General features: G+C 37.7%; 1 protein-coding gene across 1 annotated transcript in view; it reads right to left on the bottom strand.

Annotated features, from left to right (window-relative positions):
• Window positions 1–20,072, bottom strand: part of LOC115433826 (zinc transporter 6-like) — a 107,420-nt gene that overhangs the window by 76,637 nt on the left and 10,711 nt on the right. Inside the window, exon 4 of the mRNA XM_030155369.1 lies at window positions 10,823–10,907. Coding sequence (XP_030011229.1) covers window positions 10,823–10,907 — 85 coding nt within the window. The remainder of the gene's footprint in view (window positions 1–10,822; window positions 10,908–20,072) is intronic.

Here is a 20,072-nt window from a genome sequence, read left to right as displayed (position 1 = left end):
TTTTCCAGAGTGGCCGTTGTCCTAGAACATGGATTAGACTTGCAAAGGAAGTTCAACAGAGGTGTGTGTGTGTGTGTGTGTGTGTGTGTGCGCGTGTGTGTGTGTGTGTGTGTGTGTGTGTGTGTGTGTGTGTGCGCGCGCGTGTGTGTGTGTGTGTGTGTGTGTGTGTGTGTGTGTGTGCGTGTGTGTGTGTGTGTGTGTGTGTGTGTGTGTATGTGTGTGTGTGTGTGTGTGTCCGTGCGTGCGTGCGTGCGTGATGCTTCATTTGATCCAAAGGCAGAAATGCACTGGAGGCATTAGATGTACACATTTCACCAATGCATCATTGCAACTGACCAACATACAATAATAAAATACGGCAGAGAACAGTTTTAATATGAACACAAATTTTATTTATTCATGAATTTGTTAATTTTGAGAATTACCTGATGATTTCAAAAACATTCTTAAGACTTTTTTCCCTTCTTTGTCCTTTTTTAATATCACAGAAGTAGGTACCAACTCTGTACGGATCTCCTACTAGACCTACAGTGCAGATAATTGCATTATAGGATGTTAGCATCAATACTGCTGGGCTACTGGGGCTCAGTATTGGGAAGAATCAGGCCATATGAGTTGTGATGCATTAGGGATATAATGGGACGCAACGCGATATACTGACATTTTCTTTTTTTAACTTTATATACATTATAAAGTAACCATTAGGGGTGTGTATTGGCAAGAATCTGGCGATACGATACAAATCCCAATACTAGGATCACGATGTGATATATAACGATACATCATGACACTGTTAAAATAGCAATTTTTTGTCTGTTTCTTTTTTTTATGATCATTTCCTTGAAGAATTGAATTACACCAAAAAATCTGCGCAAATACTGAACACATTTTTATTTTATCAGAACAGGATCTAATGCTACATCACAAACTATTCCTGTATTAACACTTAAATTGTGTTTTACAGACATTACTGTTTCAGATCCTGTTCAAATGTTCATATTCTATTAGTTCATAACTCACATCATAACATTATTTTTGTACAATCCCAACAAAGGAACTAACATTATTTAATAAATGAGTGTTAATAATAAATAAAACATAAACAAAAAAGAAAAACAAAAAAACAAAAATGAATCTCCACAATATCTGCATTTGAATAAATACCTAAAAGTATCGATACAGTACTTTTGAATATTGATACAGTATTGTGAAATGAAATATCACGATATATTGTAGAACCGATATTTTCTAACACCCCTAGGCATGACATCAAAATATAACATAAATATATATAATGATAAAATCTTTTTCCCAGATCTCCAACCACAGCACAATGCCTGATATTTTGAGTGAGTTCCTCTACTTCACCCTCTAGTCCAAACATATTCTAAACCAACAAGTCTCCAGATAAAATGGACTCAAGTTAACCACTAACAGTCCATCCAAAACATCGTCATCTAAGCATTTTGCAGATTTTGTCTGAACAATCTGGTGAAGACTGTCCAAGGTATGCATGCAAAACAAGGCAAATCATCAATTTCTGTATGTCAAAAGGAACTGTTAATAGATTAGGTGATTTTTTGGAACGCATGTTTTTACTTGGTAAAAGAATATGTGCATGGCCATGAGGTATATGTAAAGAATGTACAACATAGTGTATGGAAATGTGTGTGTGCATGTGGGTTCGGAGCTTAATGAGGTGGAAGACAAACACTGAACGCTCCACATCATCAGGGTCTTTAGCCAACAGCGAAGAACATGAAGATGAGACGTCATTGGCCATGACACAAGTACACACAGTCTGCCAGTGTTAGGACTGACAGGACGGCTGGCACTGAATGAGAATAATGAGAGCGAACCGCCGTCTGTACCGATGCCCTCGTCCTCCGACCGATCACACCATAAACGCACAAACAACGCAGAACATTGACAACAGCACATGCATGTTTCCGTCAGGATCTGTTCATCCAGCGAGGCCTTCAGGTCACTGACCCAGATTCACAATCAAACACCTGCAAATGTTATGACACGATCCATCACCCTCAGCTTTATTAACAGCAGGTTCAACAAACTAATTTATCTAAATCAGAATGCTAACAGGCTAATTAAGATAAACAGGATAAACACTCGAGTTAGCCCTCTTTCTTATACCACACAATTTATGCAGACACAAACACTTCCAGCTACACAACGAGGGCTTAACACATAACTGTGTAACAAAATGTGTCAGCCAGAACTTAGCGAAACAGTGCGAGTCCATAAACTGTATACAAATGAGGACAGATCCACCGTGGCATCACAGTTAGTGGACTACCACCTCAAGGTTAAACCCTGTTTGTTGCAATCTTGGTGTTTTTGGAACCAAAAGATAAAGACAATGAAGTTGGAGGACTGAGGGGTGTGCTAACGCCAACAACAACTGGAGACAATCAAATGGGAAACATGGGAAGAAAAAAAAAACACCAGGAGCCAGGAGGTCAAGGGGTGGAGCTGAATGAGTGGGAGGGGTCAGACACACCTGCCAGGGGTCACAGGTGAGCTAAAGTTAAATGCTTTTTACTGCCTGAGTAAAACAGTACATTTCATCAAGCGTTGGGTAGTGAAGTCATTTCCAGGTGCTGGGTGAGAACTCCAGTGAAGTAGTTTGTGTGTTTAAAAAAATAAATAAACAGAAGTGGACACAGTCAGATTCAGCTGAATGAGCTGCTGTTATCGCAGCCCAACACAGAAAACACAAGAGCAATAATTTAAAGATGGACCAGTCCACTAAATACAGATTCCAAATAGGAATGCAACAATTACTAGTATAACGATAAACCGCGGTAAAACTGCAGACAGTTAGTATTACCGTTAAAATTCTAATTATCATGACTACCGGCATTGTACCCGTGGTGCCATTGTACGATAGCATGAGAGGCTAAAATTGCCCAGAATACCTCACAACATTTGAATACGGACATAAAAGTATGCCTAGTAGACAGTCTGGTAATGTTTCTATTCATTTGGCAAGTTTGGCGGCGATCAGGCCTGTGAAGGCTGAGGAAAACCCGTACAAACACCCTCCCATGCTGCAACATTGATCGCACAGACAACATGCATTATATAGCAGGATAACCGTGTTTCATTACCTAATTTTTAGGGGAAAAAACCCTATGTAAAGCTATGCTTTTATGTCAAATATTTGAGTGTAGTTTTAGTTTATTACAATTTCAATTTTATATACCTAATATTTGGAACCAATATTCACTTTCAAAGTCTTTGAAAAGGTTCATTAAGCATCTTTGTGTTATTTATGCAATAAAGTATGTACATTTTTCAAATTGGATTTTATATTTTGTGTGTGTTTTCTGGCCTTTTGTGTTGATATAGTAGGTAAAAGTGAAAAAAATAACAGACAGATGATATAGATGAAGTTGTGCTGAAAAAAAAAGAAACCAAACATGGGCATAGTAAACATTTGTTTATATAGTATATAAAGACAAAATTAAAAGTACTGAAAAACGGCCTAAATAGGCTCAGACCACTAAGGGTTAATATTTGAATGTTTCTGCCAACAGAAAGTACATTGTGCTTATTATTTTATTTGTTGTTTTTTTTAATTTTTTTTTAATACAACTTGGTTAAATTATTTCAGTGTGTGTATAAGTACTTTTTGAACATTCTGAGCACAATTTCAATAATACCGCGATAATAATGATAACTAATAATAATTCTGGTCACAATAACCATGATTTTAAATTTTCACATCGTTACATCCCTAATTCCAAATAACATGAATGAGATCAGAATAACTCCTTGACTTTTGAGAAAAACTTCTTTTACAGAGCAGTTGACTTGACAGAGTTTTCGTGGCCAACCTGAGTGGTCAACACTGGTGTAACAGTTTCAACACTTGTGAATTGGCTTCATGTTGGTGCAGAGGTCCGTCACACGTCATTACAACCAATCGTATTTCAGATCAGAACACAGTTGATAATGTGAGATAGTGCTTGTGGATTGGACAAAAACTGGTACCAAGTTGACTTATGTCACTGTCACTGTGGGGTGGTGACTTTTACTGCCCCACAGTGGACATGCACAGAATGACACTTAAGAATCTGTCTTTTACAACTGTGTCTAAGAAGTGTGTACAACTAAAATCTGCCTATAATTACAGACCAAGTGACACAAGTAGTTGGACTGAAGTGAGTTTCTATTGAGGGTCACCGGCGAACCAACATCCAAACACAGAGATGTACTAAACTATCAACGAGAATGTGTGGGCACTGGTGTGTTGTATGGTGTGTATTCTGGTTGTGTGTTGTATTGTGTGTGTATTGTGTATATGAAGGTGGAGTGTGACTGACAGTGTTGCGCCTCCGTCTGCTGCTGTTGTTCTCTTCAGGCTTCAGTATCGACAGAGGTGTCGCCTTCCTCTGCTTGTTCGATACCTCTGTCCTCTGTTTCCTGTCTGAACGACACCCGATGCCACCTCTGTGTGTGTGTGTGTGTGTGTGTGTCTGTGTGTGTGTCTGTGTGTGTTTCCTATGCTGCAGTATTGCTGAGTAGGGTAAGGTTGCATGTTGCTCTTTTCGTGGCAGCGTTTTCTTGAGTGATGGAGTCCCTGAGAGGATTTAATGTTGGTGGCAGACACCAGCCACACTGACCATAAATACTCTGAACTTCTGTCGATCTGCCTGTCTGCCTGTCTGTCTGCCTGTCTGTCTGTCTGTCTGTCTGTGGGTACCTCACTGTTTCATTCATTAAAGACAGACAAAGATCATCATACTACAACAGAAGTTAAATACAAGTTTAGTTCTTGGTGGTTCTGGTCAGGTAGGGGCTAGTTTCTTGGTGGTTCTGGTAGGGCTGCACGATTTTGGCAAAAAATAAAATTCCGATTTTTTTCCTCTAAAAACTGTACACTACTACACTACAAAAGACAACAGAAGTCAACATGTCATTTTCGTAAGCAGTCTGCAATGCAAGGCACTGCTCCCTACCTCAAATCTGGGATGGTACCACGTGATGAACCCACAGAAGGTTTTTGGGGTTTTTTTCATTAAATCTTTATTGAATTAAGTAGAGTATACTAGCAATGTATACAACAAGAAAAAAACATAACAAGTTTGCCAGGGGGAATCCACTAAAATTTAATGTCCAAATCAGAGCAAATATTGATGGTTTTTATAGCCTTTTTGGTTCCAGATTTATCGAACAGCTTTAAATAAAGTTCAACATCTTTGAAAAAATAAATAATATTTGGTTTTGTGTTACAGAACTTGAAAAATTTAGCAAGTAAGAGAAATAAATTAACTATAAAAAAAAAAAAAAATGTTTTTTTTTTTTCTTTTTGGGTTATCTGGGCCCAGAAGTGATACCAATGGAAGTCAGTGACAGGCATCAGTCATGTGTATGCACATGTGTAGACCACATAATATGAGTGATCCCCATGCGGTTCTATTTAAATTGGGGGATCTGTGCGTGGAAGAGACGCTGGAGGGATTCTATCCCTGGAGCTGATGGATGTGTCTGGGCAGAGGGCTGTCTGGGCTCCTCTGCTGAGGCTGCTGACCCAGCGACCCGGACCCGGATCGGAAGAAGTCGTCCGTGGTCATTACACGGACTTCTGTGAAAAACTGTTGTCACAAATAGGAGGAAGAGCCTACGGTAGCCTAGAGGTGCGCGGCCTGGAGGCACGAGAAAGATGAAACTGATTTGATGATTTCCCATTTTTTTTAAAATTTATTAAAAAATCCGATTTCGATTTAAAATCGATTAATTGTGCAGCCCTAGGTTCTGGTGGGTAGGGGTGTGTTCTGGTACTCCACTTCCTCCATGGCTGATAGCCTGGAACATCAGTGCTCCATATAACCCCCTGTAAACCGCTTATTCTTGCCTATTGTGTTTGGAATTACACATTTATATCACATCTCAGTGTTGATAGGAGAATAAATCCCTGTCTACGAACAGGAAAATACTATAATTTATTGCACCAATATTAAATTATTATTCACCAGTCACAGATGGCATTTCCAATGGCATTGGGCCTATATAACTGTGCCAACAAATCCAGTGCTTTCTACTACAAAAGAATTCTAATCAATGCATCTGTTTCAGCCCATGTTGAATCTGATGCACATCAACATGAATCAGTGAACATTACCATGCAGACACGTGTGTATCTGATTCCAATTTTCACAGGTTATTATTAGGGCTGTGTATTGGCAAGAATCTGGCGATATGATACAAATCACAATACTAGGATCACGATACGATATATCATGATACTGTTAAAAAGGTAATTTTTTTGTTTGTTCCTTTTTTTAAAATGATTATTTCCTTGAAGAATTGAATTACATCAGAAATCTGCACAAATACTAAACAGATTTTTATTTGATCAGAACAGGATCTAATGTTATATCACAAAATGTTCCTGTGTTCAAACTGAAATTCTGTTTTACAGACATTACAGTTTCAGATCCTGTTCAAATGTTCATATTCTATTAGTTCACAACTAACATCAGAACACTATTTTTGTACAATCCCAACAAAGGAACAAACATTATTTAATAAGAGTGTTAAATAACAATAAATAAAATATAAACAAAAAAGAAAAACACAAAAACAAAAATGAACCTCCACAATATCTGTATTTGAATAAATACCTAAAAATATCAGTACAGTACTTTTTAATATCAATACAGTATTGTGAAATGAAATATCATGATATATTGCAGAACAGATTACACCCCTAGTTATTATTCTGTAACACATAGTGGTATGTAAGGTATTTATCATTTTAAAGACTGGCAAAAATGTGGAAAAACAGTAGAACGTGTCAACACAACAGTACAGAGACAAGTGCTCAGTTGTGTTTGTGTGTTCTGAGAGTGTCCTAAATATAAGCTTGTCACATCGCCCAAAGTAAAGGCAGTGGACAGCTCAGCTGAGGCAGAGAAATGGGTTTAAGTGTTAGTGCTGCTGCTCTCAAATACACATTTAACAACACTGTATTTATGGATGATACTGGCTGCCAATATTTCATGGAGATAGTCACAACGTTTAAAGGCCAAGAATCCAGTGTCTCCAGGACAGAGCAGGTACTTCTGTTGCAGTATTTCGACTGTTCCAAGTCCAGACTCAGCAGGAAAAGAGCCTCAATCATCATGTTAAAGTGAGGCCTGGTGAATGGAGACCAGTGGAAACCATCCCATCTGACAGGGTTAGGGTTAAGGTTAACCCAGTGTTTTTCAACCTTGGGGTTGGGACCCCATGTGGGGTCACCTGGAATTCAAATGGGGTTGCCTGAAATTTCTAGTAATTGATAAAAATAAATAAAAAAACTTTCTCATAAAAAAAATTTATGGTGAGTTGAGAGAGACAATCACAATACATAATAAAAAACATGACAAACTGTGGTTGTGAAACTGCAGCACTGTGGTTCTGTTTCTGTGTCAAATGTTCATTGTGGTCAGTTTCAGATGCTGCAGCTCTTTCATAATTCATAGTTTCAGTTCTTGTTTGTTCAGTATTAATTGTCCTTGTAAATCCAAGCTGGACTGACTTTACATATCCTGACCAAGAAAAATAAAATAAAATTCTCACTTTGTGCAGTAATCTACACCTGGCTTTTCTGGCTTCATCCATAATAATATATATTATATCGACTAAATGTTGCCTAAAATTAATGTTTATTTGCAACACAGTATAGCAACCTATTACATGATCAAAAACAAATTAATTTTAGCAGAAAAAAAAAGTCTTAGTTTTAAATGTCTGGGGTCGACAGAAATCTGTGATGTTAAAATGGGGTCACGAGCCAAAAAAGGTTGGGATCCCCTGGGTTTAACCCTTCAACCCCCCAGACATTATTTCAATGAAACAGGCTTTCTTCAGCGGTTTTGCTTTACTGTGTGTTTTAGGGTCAAACAGGATAGAACAACAGAAAAAGACGAAGAGGAATTGAAGTTTGACAGGTTTTTACTAAATAAGGCACTCACAACGTACATCAGTATGAAATTTACGATGTTGAACATGAGCTGTGAACTGGAACACACTGAACAACAACAAGGATTTGAATTTTGGCCCAGTAGTTTTCGTTTAGGGGCTCTTTTTTTCTAAATCAGTCCAGCTGCTTTTTGGCACCTGGTTGAACTCCAAAAAAGCAGTTATGCAGTCAAAACTCTGTATAAAAACAGTTAAAAAAAAAAAGGTAAAGGACAACTGCCACAACACTGCAAACAGTAAAAACAAAAAAAATGACAAGTAAAAAGGTGTTACAAAAAAAAGTCCAAATCCTCTATTTTTAATTGCGAGACGGTCTCACTCACCATTCAGTGTTTTGAGCAAACGGTTGAATTTTCATGAATATTTAAAATAAATCATACATTCAAAACGCTCACCACAGACAGGTCAGGGGTTAAAGGGTAGGCTGACCCTAACCCTAATCCATCTGACAGATCAACCTATAGCCTCTGAGGTCCCTCAAATTAAAGCTTTATGTGGTGATTTCACTGTTCACAAATGTGATCAACTGTACTGGACCTCTGTGGACAGATCATTTGAGAAAAAAGGCCCCACAATAAACCAACCAAACCACACACCAGGACTACACTTTTCACTAGGGATGTAACGATTACCAGTATAACGATAAGCCGCGGTAAAATTGCAGACGGTTATTATTACAGTTTAAATTCTAATTCTCATGATATCCGTGTTTGATTACTGCACTTTTAGGGAAAAAAACCCTATGTAAAGATCTGCTTTTATGTCAAATATTTGAGTATAGTTTTAATTTATTACAATTTTAATTGTATATACCTAATATTTGGAACCAATATTCACTTTTAAAGTCTTTGAAAAGGTTCGTTAAGCATCTTTGTGTTATTTATGCAATAAAGTAGCTGGGATAGGCTCCTAGCAACCCCCGTGACCCTAGAGAGGATAAAGCAGGTTCAGAAACTGAATGAATGAATTTTTCAAATCGTATTTTATATATTTTTTTGTGTTTTCTGACCTTTTGTGTTTATATAGTAGGTTAAAGTGAAAAAAATAATATACAGATGATATAACTGAAGTTGTACTGAAAAAAAAGATACCAAACATGGGTATAGTAAACATTTGTTTATATAGTACATAAAGAAAAAATCAAAAGTACTGAAAAACAGCCAAAATATACGGAAGCGTATTGCATTCACACACAAAAAAAAAAATTCTGCCCTGTTTTTCTGAATTAACGAGATAATTATCTCATAATTCCGAGAAAAAATAAGTAAAAAAAAAATAATTTCGGCTCTGTTTTTCTGAATTAATGAGATAATTATCATGTAAAAACAGAACCGAATTTAAATTTTTTCAGAAAACAGTATCTCAATTCAGAAAAACAGCCAAATTTCATTTTTTGTGTGAATGCAATACACTTCTGTAAAAATAGGCTCAGACCACTAAGGGTTAATGTTTGAATGTTTCTGCCAACAGAAGGTACATTGTACCAATTATTTATTTATTTATTTTTAATACAACTTGGTTAAATTATTTCAGTGTGTGTATTAGTACTTTTTGAACCTTTTGAGCACAATTTCAACAATACCGCGATAATAATGATAACTGTGATAATTTTGGTCACAATAACCGTGATATGAAATTTTCATATCATTACATCCCTTCTTTTCACAATTTTCAGATCTAATGTTGTGCTGGCCTGTGTATCATTCATCTTTCTACCATAAATAGTTGTGAAAGGGCAAACATAAATGTAGTACTGCTGTCCGGTACCGCTCCAAATGGTTTAGATTTGTTCTGAACAGATGAATGGGAGTGCAGACATGGGCGACACAACCAGAGTGACAGTATTTTCTTTTTCATTTTCTTTGATAACACAGTAACAGCATCTAAAACCTCCATAAACCCTGAAGCTGCACCAGAGAAAATAAAGATCTGTATCACTGACCATCACTGACAATCATTTTCAATTTATTTTCAATAAGAACAACAACATCTGCTTCTTAAATGGGCCAATTTTCACTCATTTTTTTAAGCCAGTGTTTATTTGGATTTTTAATTTGCAGAAAAGATGGACAAGATGATGAAAGTAAGGCCAAACCATTACAGGCAGACTTGTCTAATCTCTACTGTGACTGTATTTACAGGGAGGACAAACGGTTTGTCCATATGACAGATGTGTTCTCAGTGTTGTCGTACCTGAGGCTAAAGCAGACGCTGTGAAGGACTCGGTTTCTTCAACATGCCCTTTAAAGTGCCATATTTTGACTGATGTGACCCCCATAAAACACAATACACACAGAGTAGCAGCATCGGTACAAGCCCTGTGGTGAGACAACAACGCTAACACACTTCCTAAACAGTTGTCCATGGTGTGTGTGTGTGTGTGTGTGTGTGTGTGTGTAAAGCTGCAGGACACACACACAGAGGCATCCATGTGTGGATGTGTCAATCTGTGTTTACTGTGTGTAGACAGGTATCTCCGCCTGTTAACGTCTGTGTCCGACCCTCAGAGTGTGTCGTCGTTGTGTGTGTGTTTGCGTTGCTGTCAGGCTGTGTACGTGGGTCTGTGTGTGTCAGTTTGCATGTGTCCATCTGCATGTCCGCCTGTCATCGTGTGTGTATCTGTGCGTATGCCTATGTTGTGTCTGTGTGTGTGTTTGTGTCTGTGTTGTGTCCGTGTGTGTGTGTGTGTGTCTGTGTTGTGTCTGTGTGTGTGTCTGTGTTGTGTCCGTGTGTGTGTGTCTGTGTGTGAATGTGTGTGTGTCTGTGTATGTGTGTGTGTGTGTGTGTGTGTGTGTGTGTGTGTGTGTGTGTGTGTGTGTGTGTGTGTGCTCACCCATGCTGTTGGTGGAGCTGCACCACATCAGCAGACAGCCGGTGCACAGCAGGTTGAGCGCTCCGAACAGCAGGATCCTCCACGACTGGAAACGACAAACCAACAAACAAAACTAGTGTTAGGGAATGAGCTCAAAGTGGATTCAGTCACAACGCACTCAGGATGTACTGGGTCTGTCTTGGTTTAACCCGTAGACATCTTACAAGTATTTCTGTGGTGATTCCCAAATTGACAATTACTCTCCATCAGGGATGTAACAATTACCGGTATAGCAATAAACTGCCGTAAAATTGCAGACGGTTAGTATTACGGTTTAAATTGTAATTATCATGATAACCGTGTTTGATTACTGCATTTTTAGGGGAAAAAACCCCATGTAAAGATCTGCTTTTATGTCAAATATTTGAGTATAGTTTTAATTCATTACAATTTTAATTTTCTATACCTAATATTTGGAACCAATATTCACTTTTAAAGTCTTTGAAAAGGTTCATTAAGCATCTTTGTGTTATTTATGCAATAAATAATAAACATTTTTCAAATCGGATTTTATATATTTTTTGTGTTTTCTGGCCTTTTATTTTGATATAGTAGGTTAAAGTGAAAAAAATAATAGACAGATGATGTAGATGAAGTTGTGCTGAAAAAAAAAGATCCCAAACATGGGTATAGTAAACATTTGTTTATATAGTATATAAAGGCAAAATCAAAAGGACTGAAAAACGCCAAAATAGGCTCAGACCACTAAGGGTTAATACTAGAATGTTTCTGCAACAGAAGGTACATTGTGCCAATTATTTTATTTGTTTGTTTTTTTTTTTTTTTTTTCAAAATACAACTTGGTTAAATTATTTCAGTGGGTGTCTAAGTAGTTTTTGAACATTTTGAGCACAATTTCAACAATACCACGATAATAATGATACCCGTGATAATTTTGATCACAATAACTGTGATATGAAATTTTCATATCGTTACATCTCTACTCTCCATCTAACTTTCCAAAATGATTCGTCATCTTTTATTATAATATTCTCCTCTGTATTTTGCATTTGTCAGTATAAATCATGTATTTTCCTATATTTACTTGACTGATCATGTAGATGTTCATTTAAGCTCAGAGTTAATTCAAAGGTTATTCTATCAAAACAGCAAATTTAAGAAAGAGTGACTTCTTCAGTCAAATCTGTCATTAACTGAACATAAACCCAGTGTCTCCATCCACTGTCATTGATCCAACGCCATGGGTTTTACTAGTGAACTAATGTTGTAGAAGATGACAGTGTTTCCATGGTAACTACTGAGCCTCTGAACATCCAAATGGGTCATATCTGATGACCATGAAAAGATGACAAACTTCATTTTACATCAATTATTTAAATGGATTGAAAGGAGTAGTGGATCAACAGGTATTAAAACAGTTTACATCAGTAGATGCTTTTGGTCACCAATGGATGTTTGGGTCTTTGAGGGTACACATACACACACACACACACACACACACACACACACACACACACACAGAAGCAGTATGCTAATTTCCTCTTTTACTCGTAGTGCATCTACGACATAATGTCATTGTCAAAGGATGTATTTCCATGAATGTGTTGACGGCATCGGTTTAGCTCATATTTCTGATCACTGAATACTCAGATTTTTGCTGCATCTTCTTAGATATTCAAGTAAAATGTGAAAACCAGTGATGCACTGACCATCATCAGGACATCTGTCAGCCAATACTAGGCAATACAGATCGATATCAGGATCAGTGTACAGGACGTCTGTTCACCAATGGCAGTGGCTGATATTTACCTGTGGTGTTGCATTAAAGGTTTTATCATAAATTTCTTCAAATCTGTGTTCAGGATAATATCACAAATGGCTAAAAGACTTAAGAATAGTAACAATTTCATACTTAGAATGAAGATTTATTTATTAGGTGGGACATAAATAACAACAAAATTAGGTATCAGCACTGACAAAGTCGTCATTTTAAATATCGATATCAGCCATGAACAATCTAGTGAAAACATGATAATTCCTCAGAGATGGAAAAGAACAACAGGATGTTGTGCTTGTCATGTGTAATGTAGCCTACAGCGCCACACACTGATGACACAACGCAGCCTGGATTATTCACTCCAAACCACTTTACAAAAAAATGCACATAAACCACAAACAATAAAACATCAGAAAGAATCCAAAACATTCATTATAACTCCTTAAAGACTTGTACTGGCTTTTGTACTTCCATAAGCCGTTGTGACCATACGACGTTTACTATCAGATATAATAATGAACTGGATCCAGTCTTGGCTGTGGTGAAGCTGTGACCCAGCAAGTTCACCAACAACACTCTGAATCAGTCCAGCTCAGGGGAAGGTCAGAACCAGAGGACGACACCACTACAAACACAACCAACGGCTCATCTGGAACATCTGCAGCACTCATATAAACCACAGGATTTTACAGCTGGAGAATGGACCTATGTTGTATATGTACACTTACTGTATATATTGGATATGTGCATGTGCTAGTGTGTCGATGTGTTTATATAGACTTTGTTCTGTTTCTTAAAGGGCTGCAAAATTAATCAAATTACAATATTATAATAATTATATTATGGTAAAAGATCCATTGCCCCAACTATCAAACTGATGATGTTTATGAAAAGACAAACTACTTATCAGTTACAGGGTTAGAGAACCTGTTTCAGATGAACTTTATTAATCACTGCAGTAGTTATCCAATTGAAGGATCAGAACTATTTGCCTTGTTGGGGGATATTGTTTTCATTAATATTCCTCAAGTCAGGCTGTGTACCTCTCACTCTGAAATTGTTCAATTGTAGGGATGTAACGACTACCGGTATAACGATAAACCGTGGTAAAATTCCAGACAGTTAGCATTACCGTTTAAATCATAATTATCATGATAACCGTACTTGATTACCACACTTTGAAAACTAGGGGTACTGCTCATTTCATATCTATCTATCTATCTATCTATCTCTCTCTCTCTCTCTCTCTCTCTCTCTCTCTCTCTCTCCCTGAAAAAGAAACTAAAACAAGTCAAACTTGATCTGGAAAATGGTCAAACAATGGCCATAAGCTGTCATCTTTAATGCACATTTGTATGTTTGATGTTTACATGTTAATATTTACATGTCTCTGATACAGAAAGTACATTGTGCCTATTATTTTATTTTTTTATTTTTTTATTTTTTTTTTTCAAAATACAACTTGGTTAAATTATTTCAAGTGTGTATATAAGTACTTTTTGAACATTTTGAATACATTTCAACAATACTGCAATAATAATGATAACTGTGATAATTTTGGTCACAATAACCATGATATGAAATTGTCATATCGTTAAATCCCTATTGAATTGTGTGTTGACGTAATCGACCATGAAAATTAGTCAATGGCAATTTTTTTAGTCGATGCGCTGTTTTGTTATTGACCGCCACTTTATTTTTGGTCTCCTGTCTCAAAAGGAACGGGATCTCCCTGCGACCCATGACCGCTGCCAGAGACACGCCCCGGGTGCCACGGCTTCATGCCACGGGTGTATGGCAGGCCTAGTCTATCACAATAACGCCCTAAATAATGGTGTTTTTGTGTGAATTCATGCTGCATTTTACAACATTGCATATTTCTACACTGCAAGAACCAGCATTTTGGTGATTTGGACACCGTTTTTTTTAGACGAAACATCTTCTGGGAGTGGCGAATAGTGATAGACTTGGCCTGCCATACACAGGGAATCCATACCAGTGCCTCAATATGCACCCGCCATTGTTACCCCGCCCCCCGCGGTAACAATGGGGAGGCAAGGGGTATTGTTTTTGGTTTGGTTTGTTTCGTTTCTTTGTTTGTTAACTCTTCAGCAGCAAAGCTATTGGTGGAATTCATACCACATTGGGTTTAGAGATTGTCAGTGACCCAGAAGAGATGTGATTACATTTTGGGAAAAGTAGGTCAAAGTTCAAATCTTTTATGAATTTTTAAGATACAATGCATGCAAGGGGTAGGGTTTGTTGTGCCTGGCACCACTCGTTTTTGTTTGTTTTGGGGTCGTTTAGAGTTTATAACCTGAGTGGTCGTTACAGTAGACAATGACTAGTCAACTATTGAGATTCATCAGTTGCAGCCCTGGTCACCACTCCACACTAGTTTAATCATGCTCATACACATTAGAAGGAAGAAAGCTAAAATTCATTTTAATATAAACTGATACGACAGATGTGTCATGACTTAAACATATTAAACCCATTACTAAATGACATGGAAATGATGATGTTATTTTTGTCAGTTTCACCAGCCTTTTTATTGAGATGAATGGAGTCGATTATGACAATGATACAGCATAATTATATGAGGGACTGTGACAGGTTGAGCTGTTCCCATGTCGACTGTATGACCCTTAAGGAGTAGAGCTGTGTATTGGCAAGAATCTGGCAATACCATACAAATCACAATACTAGGATCACGATACGATATATCATGGTATATCATGATACTGTTAAAAAGGCAATTTTTTTGTTTGTTTCTTTTTTTAAAATGATTATTTCCTTGAAGAATTGAATTACACCAGAAATATGCACAAATACTAAACACATTTTTATTTGATCACAACAGGATCTAATGTTATATCACAAATATTCATGTGTTAAAACTTCAATTCTGTTTTACAGACATGACAGTTTCAGATCCTGTTCAAATGTTCATATTCTATTAGTTCAGAACTAACATCAGAACATTATTTTTGTGCAATCCCAACAAAGGAACTAACATTATTTAATAAAAGAGTGTTAAATTATAATAAATAAAATATAAACAAAAAAGACAAACAAAAATGAACCTCTACAATCTCTGCATTTTAATAAATACCTAAAAATATCGATACAGTACTTTTTGATATCAATACAGTATTGTGAAATAAAATATCACGATATATTGCAGAGCCGATATTTGCTTACACCCTTATTAAGGAGAGTGACAGCAGATATTCAACAGCTAATGAAGATGAACTCCATTCTGGATTTGTGGACATAGGATTTCTTCTCTGAGAAGTTATTTACATACTACCAACAGGAAATGATGAGTAAAGGTTGTGTTTGACTGATGTCTGTATTTTCCATCCTCATTGCATGTAAAAACAAGTGTTAATTTTGCTCCATGAGCTTATTCAGCTGCGTTTGTACTCTGTGTGCCTGGACGTACAGTACATTCAGCAGAATTTTCAATGAAGAAAAAAGAAAAGAAACTCTCCTTCAGAGTAGAACGAGTGTGTGTGTGTGTGTGTGTGTGTGTGTGTGTGTGTGTGTGTGTGTGTGTGTGTGCGCGTGCATCTGTGTGCATCTCTGTGCGTGCGTGTGCCGGGCCTGTCACTTCGTGTTGGACTCATATGCCGCGGTGGGAGCGTCGAGTGCTGTGAAATCTACAATTACTGTGGTGTGCAGTGTTATGACAGCGCAGGGGCGTCTGGTGACAGCACTAGCCAGCGACAGGCATGGGAGACCCTCGCTGTGTGTGTGTCTGTGTGTGCAAACACAGAGACAGTGCTCGACCCAAAACATGACCAACCCCCTCCTCCACGTACACACGGCGCCCCGAGGAAGAGCGCCCGTCGCCTGTTAAAATCCTTGCACGCTGCTGCCCCCCGCTGTCTGTCAGGGCCGTCGCCCCTGATGACCGGCGGCGTGACGGCGTGCCAGCATATTGAGGTTACATGACATTGGAGTGACAGCGGTGGCGTACATACAGCAGCTCAGTCACATCAGGTACTGTACTCACAAAAACACACAAAAAAAGCCCAAAGTAGAGCCCCCGCCCACAACAGGACGCTGACATTATCGTCCAGCGCTGAGCCAAGCCGACGCATCATCAGGCAGCGCCAGGCAGAATGTGTGTCACCAATATGAGCAAAGGCGTGACTCATGTCAGAGCAGGACAGGGGGGGCTGGGGGGGGCAGCCATTTAGACGGACTTTTCAGACCAAACCTGCTCGGCCTGCCTCCCATGAGTAAGGCTTCAGGCGGAGACGAAAACTCCCAAAAACGTCCTGTCCTGGTGTTTGTCTTCTGTGATCAGAGGCGTCAGGGGGCGTGTGTCTCCAGGGCGGCCATGTTCTACTCTCAAAATAAACCATCTTACATAATGGATTGGCGGCGGTGGCAGCGGCCTGCCGACTTTAACGGACCAGTTCTGTGACTCTGCCGGTGCAGCAGGAGGACATGAGTAGACCCGGTCCTCGATCCAGTCGTCCTCTAGTCTTCATGTCCCCGTTCACCTTTTACTGCAGGGGTGTCAAACTCATTTTAGATCAGGGACCACACACAGCCCAATCGGATCTCGAGTGGTTCAGACCGGTAAAATAATAGCAGAAATAAAACCATAAATAATGACAACTCTGATTTTTTTCCCCTCTTTTCTTAATGTAATAAAAATATTGTGTGATATTTGTTTTTGGTTGATTTATTTCCATATATTGGAGCGTCCATTTGGATCTGGAATTTCTTTTTTTTTGTTTCTTTTTCTTTTATGTTCGAAGTGAAGTCTATCCATCTATTTGCGTAATACAGCTATGAAATAGACAGCTTCTTTTTATGCGTGTATTACTGCTGTGACAGAGACAGAGACATTTTTGATATGTGTAATGTAAGTGTTTTGTGCAGGCTTGGTCAAAATTTATTACCTCCGCCACGGAGGTTATGTTTTTGCTGGCATCTGTCAGTCTGTCTGGCTGTCTGTGTGCAAGATAACTCAAAAAGTTATGGACGGATGTGGATGAAAATGTCAGGAAATGTTGATACTGACACAAGGAACAAATGATTAAATTTTGGTGGTGATTGGGGGGGCACTGATCTGCCTTGGTGGAGGTCTGCACTCTCCAAGTGCTTCTGTAGTTTTGATATGTGTAAGATTTGTTAAGGTATGTTGGGGAGCTGACATAGGACTTTGTGGTCAGTAGAAACAGAAGTGGTAAGGGGGCAGGAGTATAGGAGTAGTGGGCAGGCGGCTGTGGCTCAGCTGGTAGAGCGGGTCATCCAATGACCAAAGGGTCGGCAGTTCAAATCCTGGCTGTCCACACGTTGAAGTGTCCTTGGGCAAGACACTGAACCCTAAATTGCTCCCAGTAGGGCCAGGCATGGCAGCAGCCCACTGGTGTATGAGTGTGTGTGTGTGTGAATGGGTGAATGTGAGGAATTGTCATGCGCTTTAGGCACCATGAAGGTGTAGAAAATGCACTATGTAAGTTCAGTCCATTTACCATAAGATGAACTTCATCCCGCTCCTTTCTGAATGTTTTTTTTCGTTTATGTTTTTTGCTTTTAAATGTTGATATTACTAAATTACTTTACAAAAATATAACTATTTCCAAACTATCCTTTCACAAAAAATGTGAGTACCCTGAAACACAACCTGAATTTTAAATAAATAAATAAATAAATAAATATTATTTTTAACAATACTATGCCTCAGTTTATCATTTGCACAAGTGCATTACAACTCACAGATCACAGTAGATCTGCAAAGGCACAAAACATTTAGTAACAGATTTTGAATTATAAAAGCTATTGAATTTCTACCACTGAATTTTTTTGCACTTAAATTAAGTATCTTTTATTTTTTTTGCACTGGAATTAATTATCTGAATTTTTTTTTTGCACTGGAATTAAGTATCTGATTTTTTTTGTCTCTGAATTCAACTATGTTCATACATTCAGAATAAAAAAAAAATTCAGATACAAAACATTCAAAAGCAAAAAATTCAGATCACACATCTGCGCTGACCGTCTTCCTGCATCGGTGTCACTTGCCCAACCTAACGCAACTCAACTGACTGGCTGTCTGTTCGACTTGAGATAGAACTGATTGCTTATCCTTGGTGTCCCGGAAGTGTGATCTGAATTTTTTTGCATCTGAACTTTTTGCGTCTGAATTTTTTGCTTCAGAATTTTTTGCATCTGAATTTTATGCATCTGATTTTTTTTTTTATTCTAAATTTATGAATGTAGTTGAATTCTGAGACAAAAAAATTCAGATACTTAATTTCAGTGCAAAAAAAAAAAAAAAAAAAAATCACTGTAATGGCTTTTTATAATTCAAAATCTGATGAGACAGATTTACCTCCATAGTCCAGTTTTATTGACTGTGAAACCAGAACAGTATTGGTGATGACAGGTGTTTTAAAGCTGCTTTATGCTTTTCGCCGTTGTGACTCTATTGCATTCATGACAAAAGCTTCTAACATCGTTTTTGTGCATGAAGTGAAAAATCCTTCAAACTGTATATTTGGGCTTCACCAAGTACTATTAAGTGGTTCCAGGCCCAACAAACCCTGCCCTTTGCATGTATTGTTTGCTTATTTGGCATCGATCCAGCTGATGTCATCATCTCTATGCATGTGCTGATGTCATATCAATTGCCTCTATATTAGGGGTGTGTATTGGTAAGAATCTGGCAATACCATACAAATCACAATACTAGGATCATGATACGATATGTCACGATATATCATGATACCATTAAAAAGGCAATTTTTTTGTTTGCTTCTTTTTTTAAACATGATTTCCTTGAAGAATTGAATTACACCAGAAATCTGCACAAATACCAAACACATTTTTATTTGATCACAACAGGATCTAATGCTATATCGCAAGATGTTCCTGTGTTAAAACTGAAATTATGTTTTACAGACATTACAGTTTAAGATCCTGTTCAAATGTTCATATTCTATTAGTTCAGAGCTAACATCATAACTTCATTTTTGTGCGATTCCAACAAAAGAACTACCATCTGCCTCTCAGACAGTAAAAAGTGCTTTTAAGATGCTTCAAATAACTATTATTTACTAAAACAGTGTTAAATAATAAATAAGATATAAATAATAAAAAAAAAACAAAAAACAAAAATGAACCTCTGCCATATCTGCATTTGAATAAATACCTAAAAATATCAATACAGTACTTTTTAATATCGATACAGTATAGTGAAATGAAATATTGCGATATATATTTGCTGAACTGATATTTTCTAACAGCCCTAAATTTTACATTTCAGAAATTCATCCCATAGGCCAAACTGGACCCTTTGGCGGGCCGGTTTTGGCCCACGGACCACATGTTTCACACCTGTGCATTAGGCCGTAAATAAACTCTGGTTCCAGATGCAGACAAAGACACTAATCAGTGAAAAAGTGCTTGGTTTGCTTTGATATGATACAGTTATTGTGTCTCACAAAG

The sequence above is a fragment of the Sphaeramia orbicularis genome, chromosome 15, assembly GCF_902148855.1.
Source record: "Sphaeramia orbicularis chromosome 15, fSphaOr1.1, whole genome shotgun sequence".
Classification (NCBI taxonomy): Eukaryota; Metazoa; Chordata; class Actinopteri; order Kurtiformes; family Apogonidae; genus Sphaeramia; species Sphaeramia orbicularis.
The sequence above is the reverse complement of the archived record's forward strand: the minus strand, read 5'-3'. Positions and strand labels throughout refer to the sequence as shown.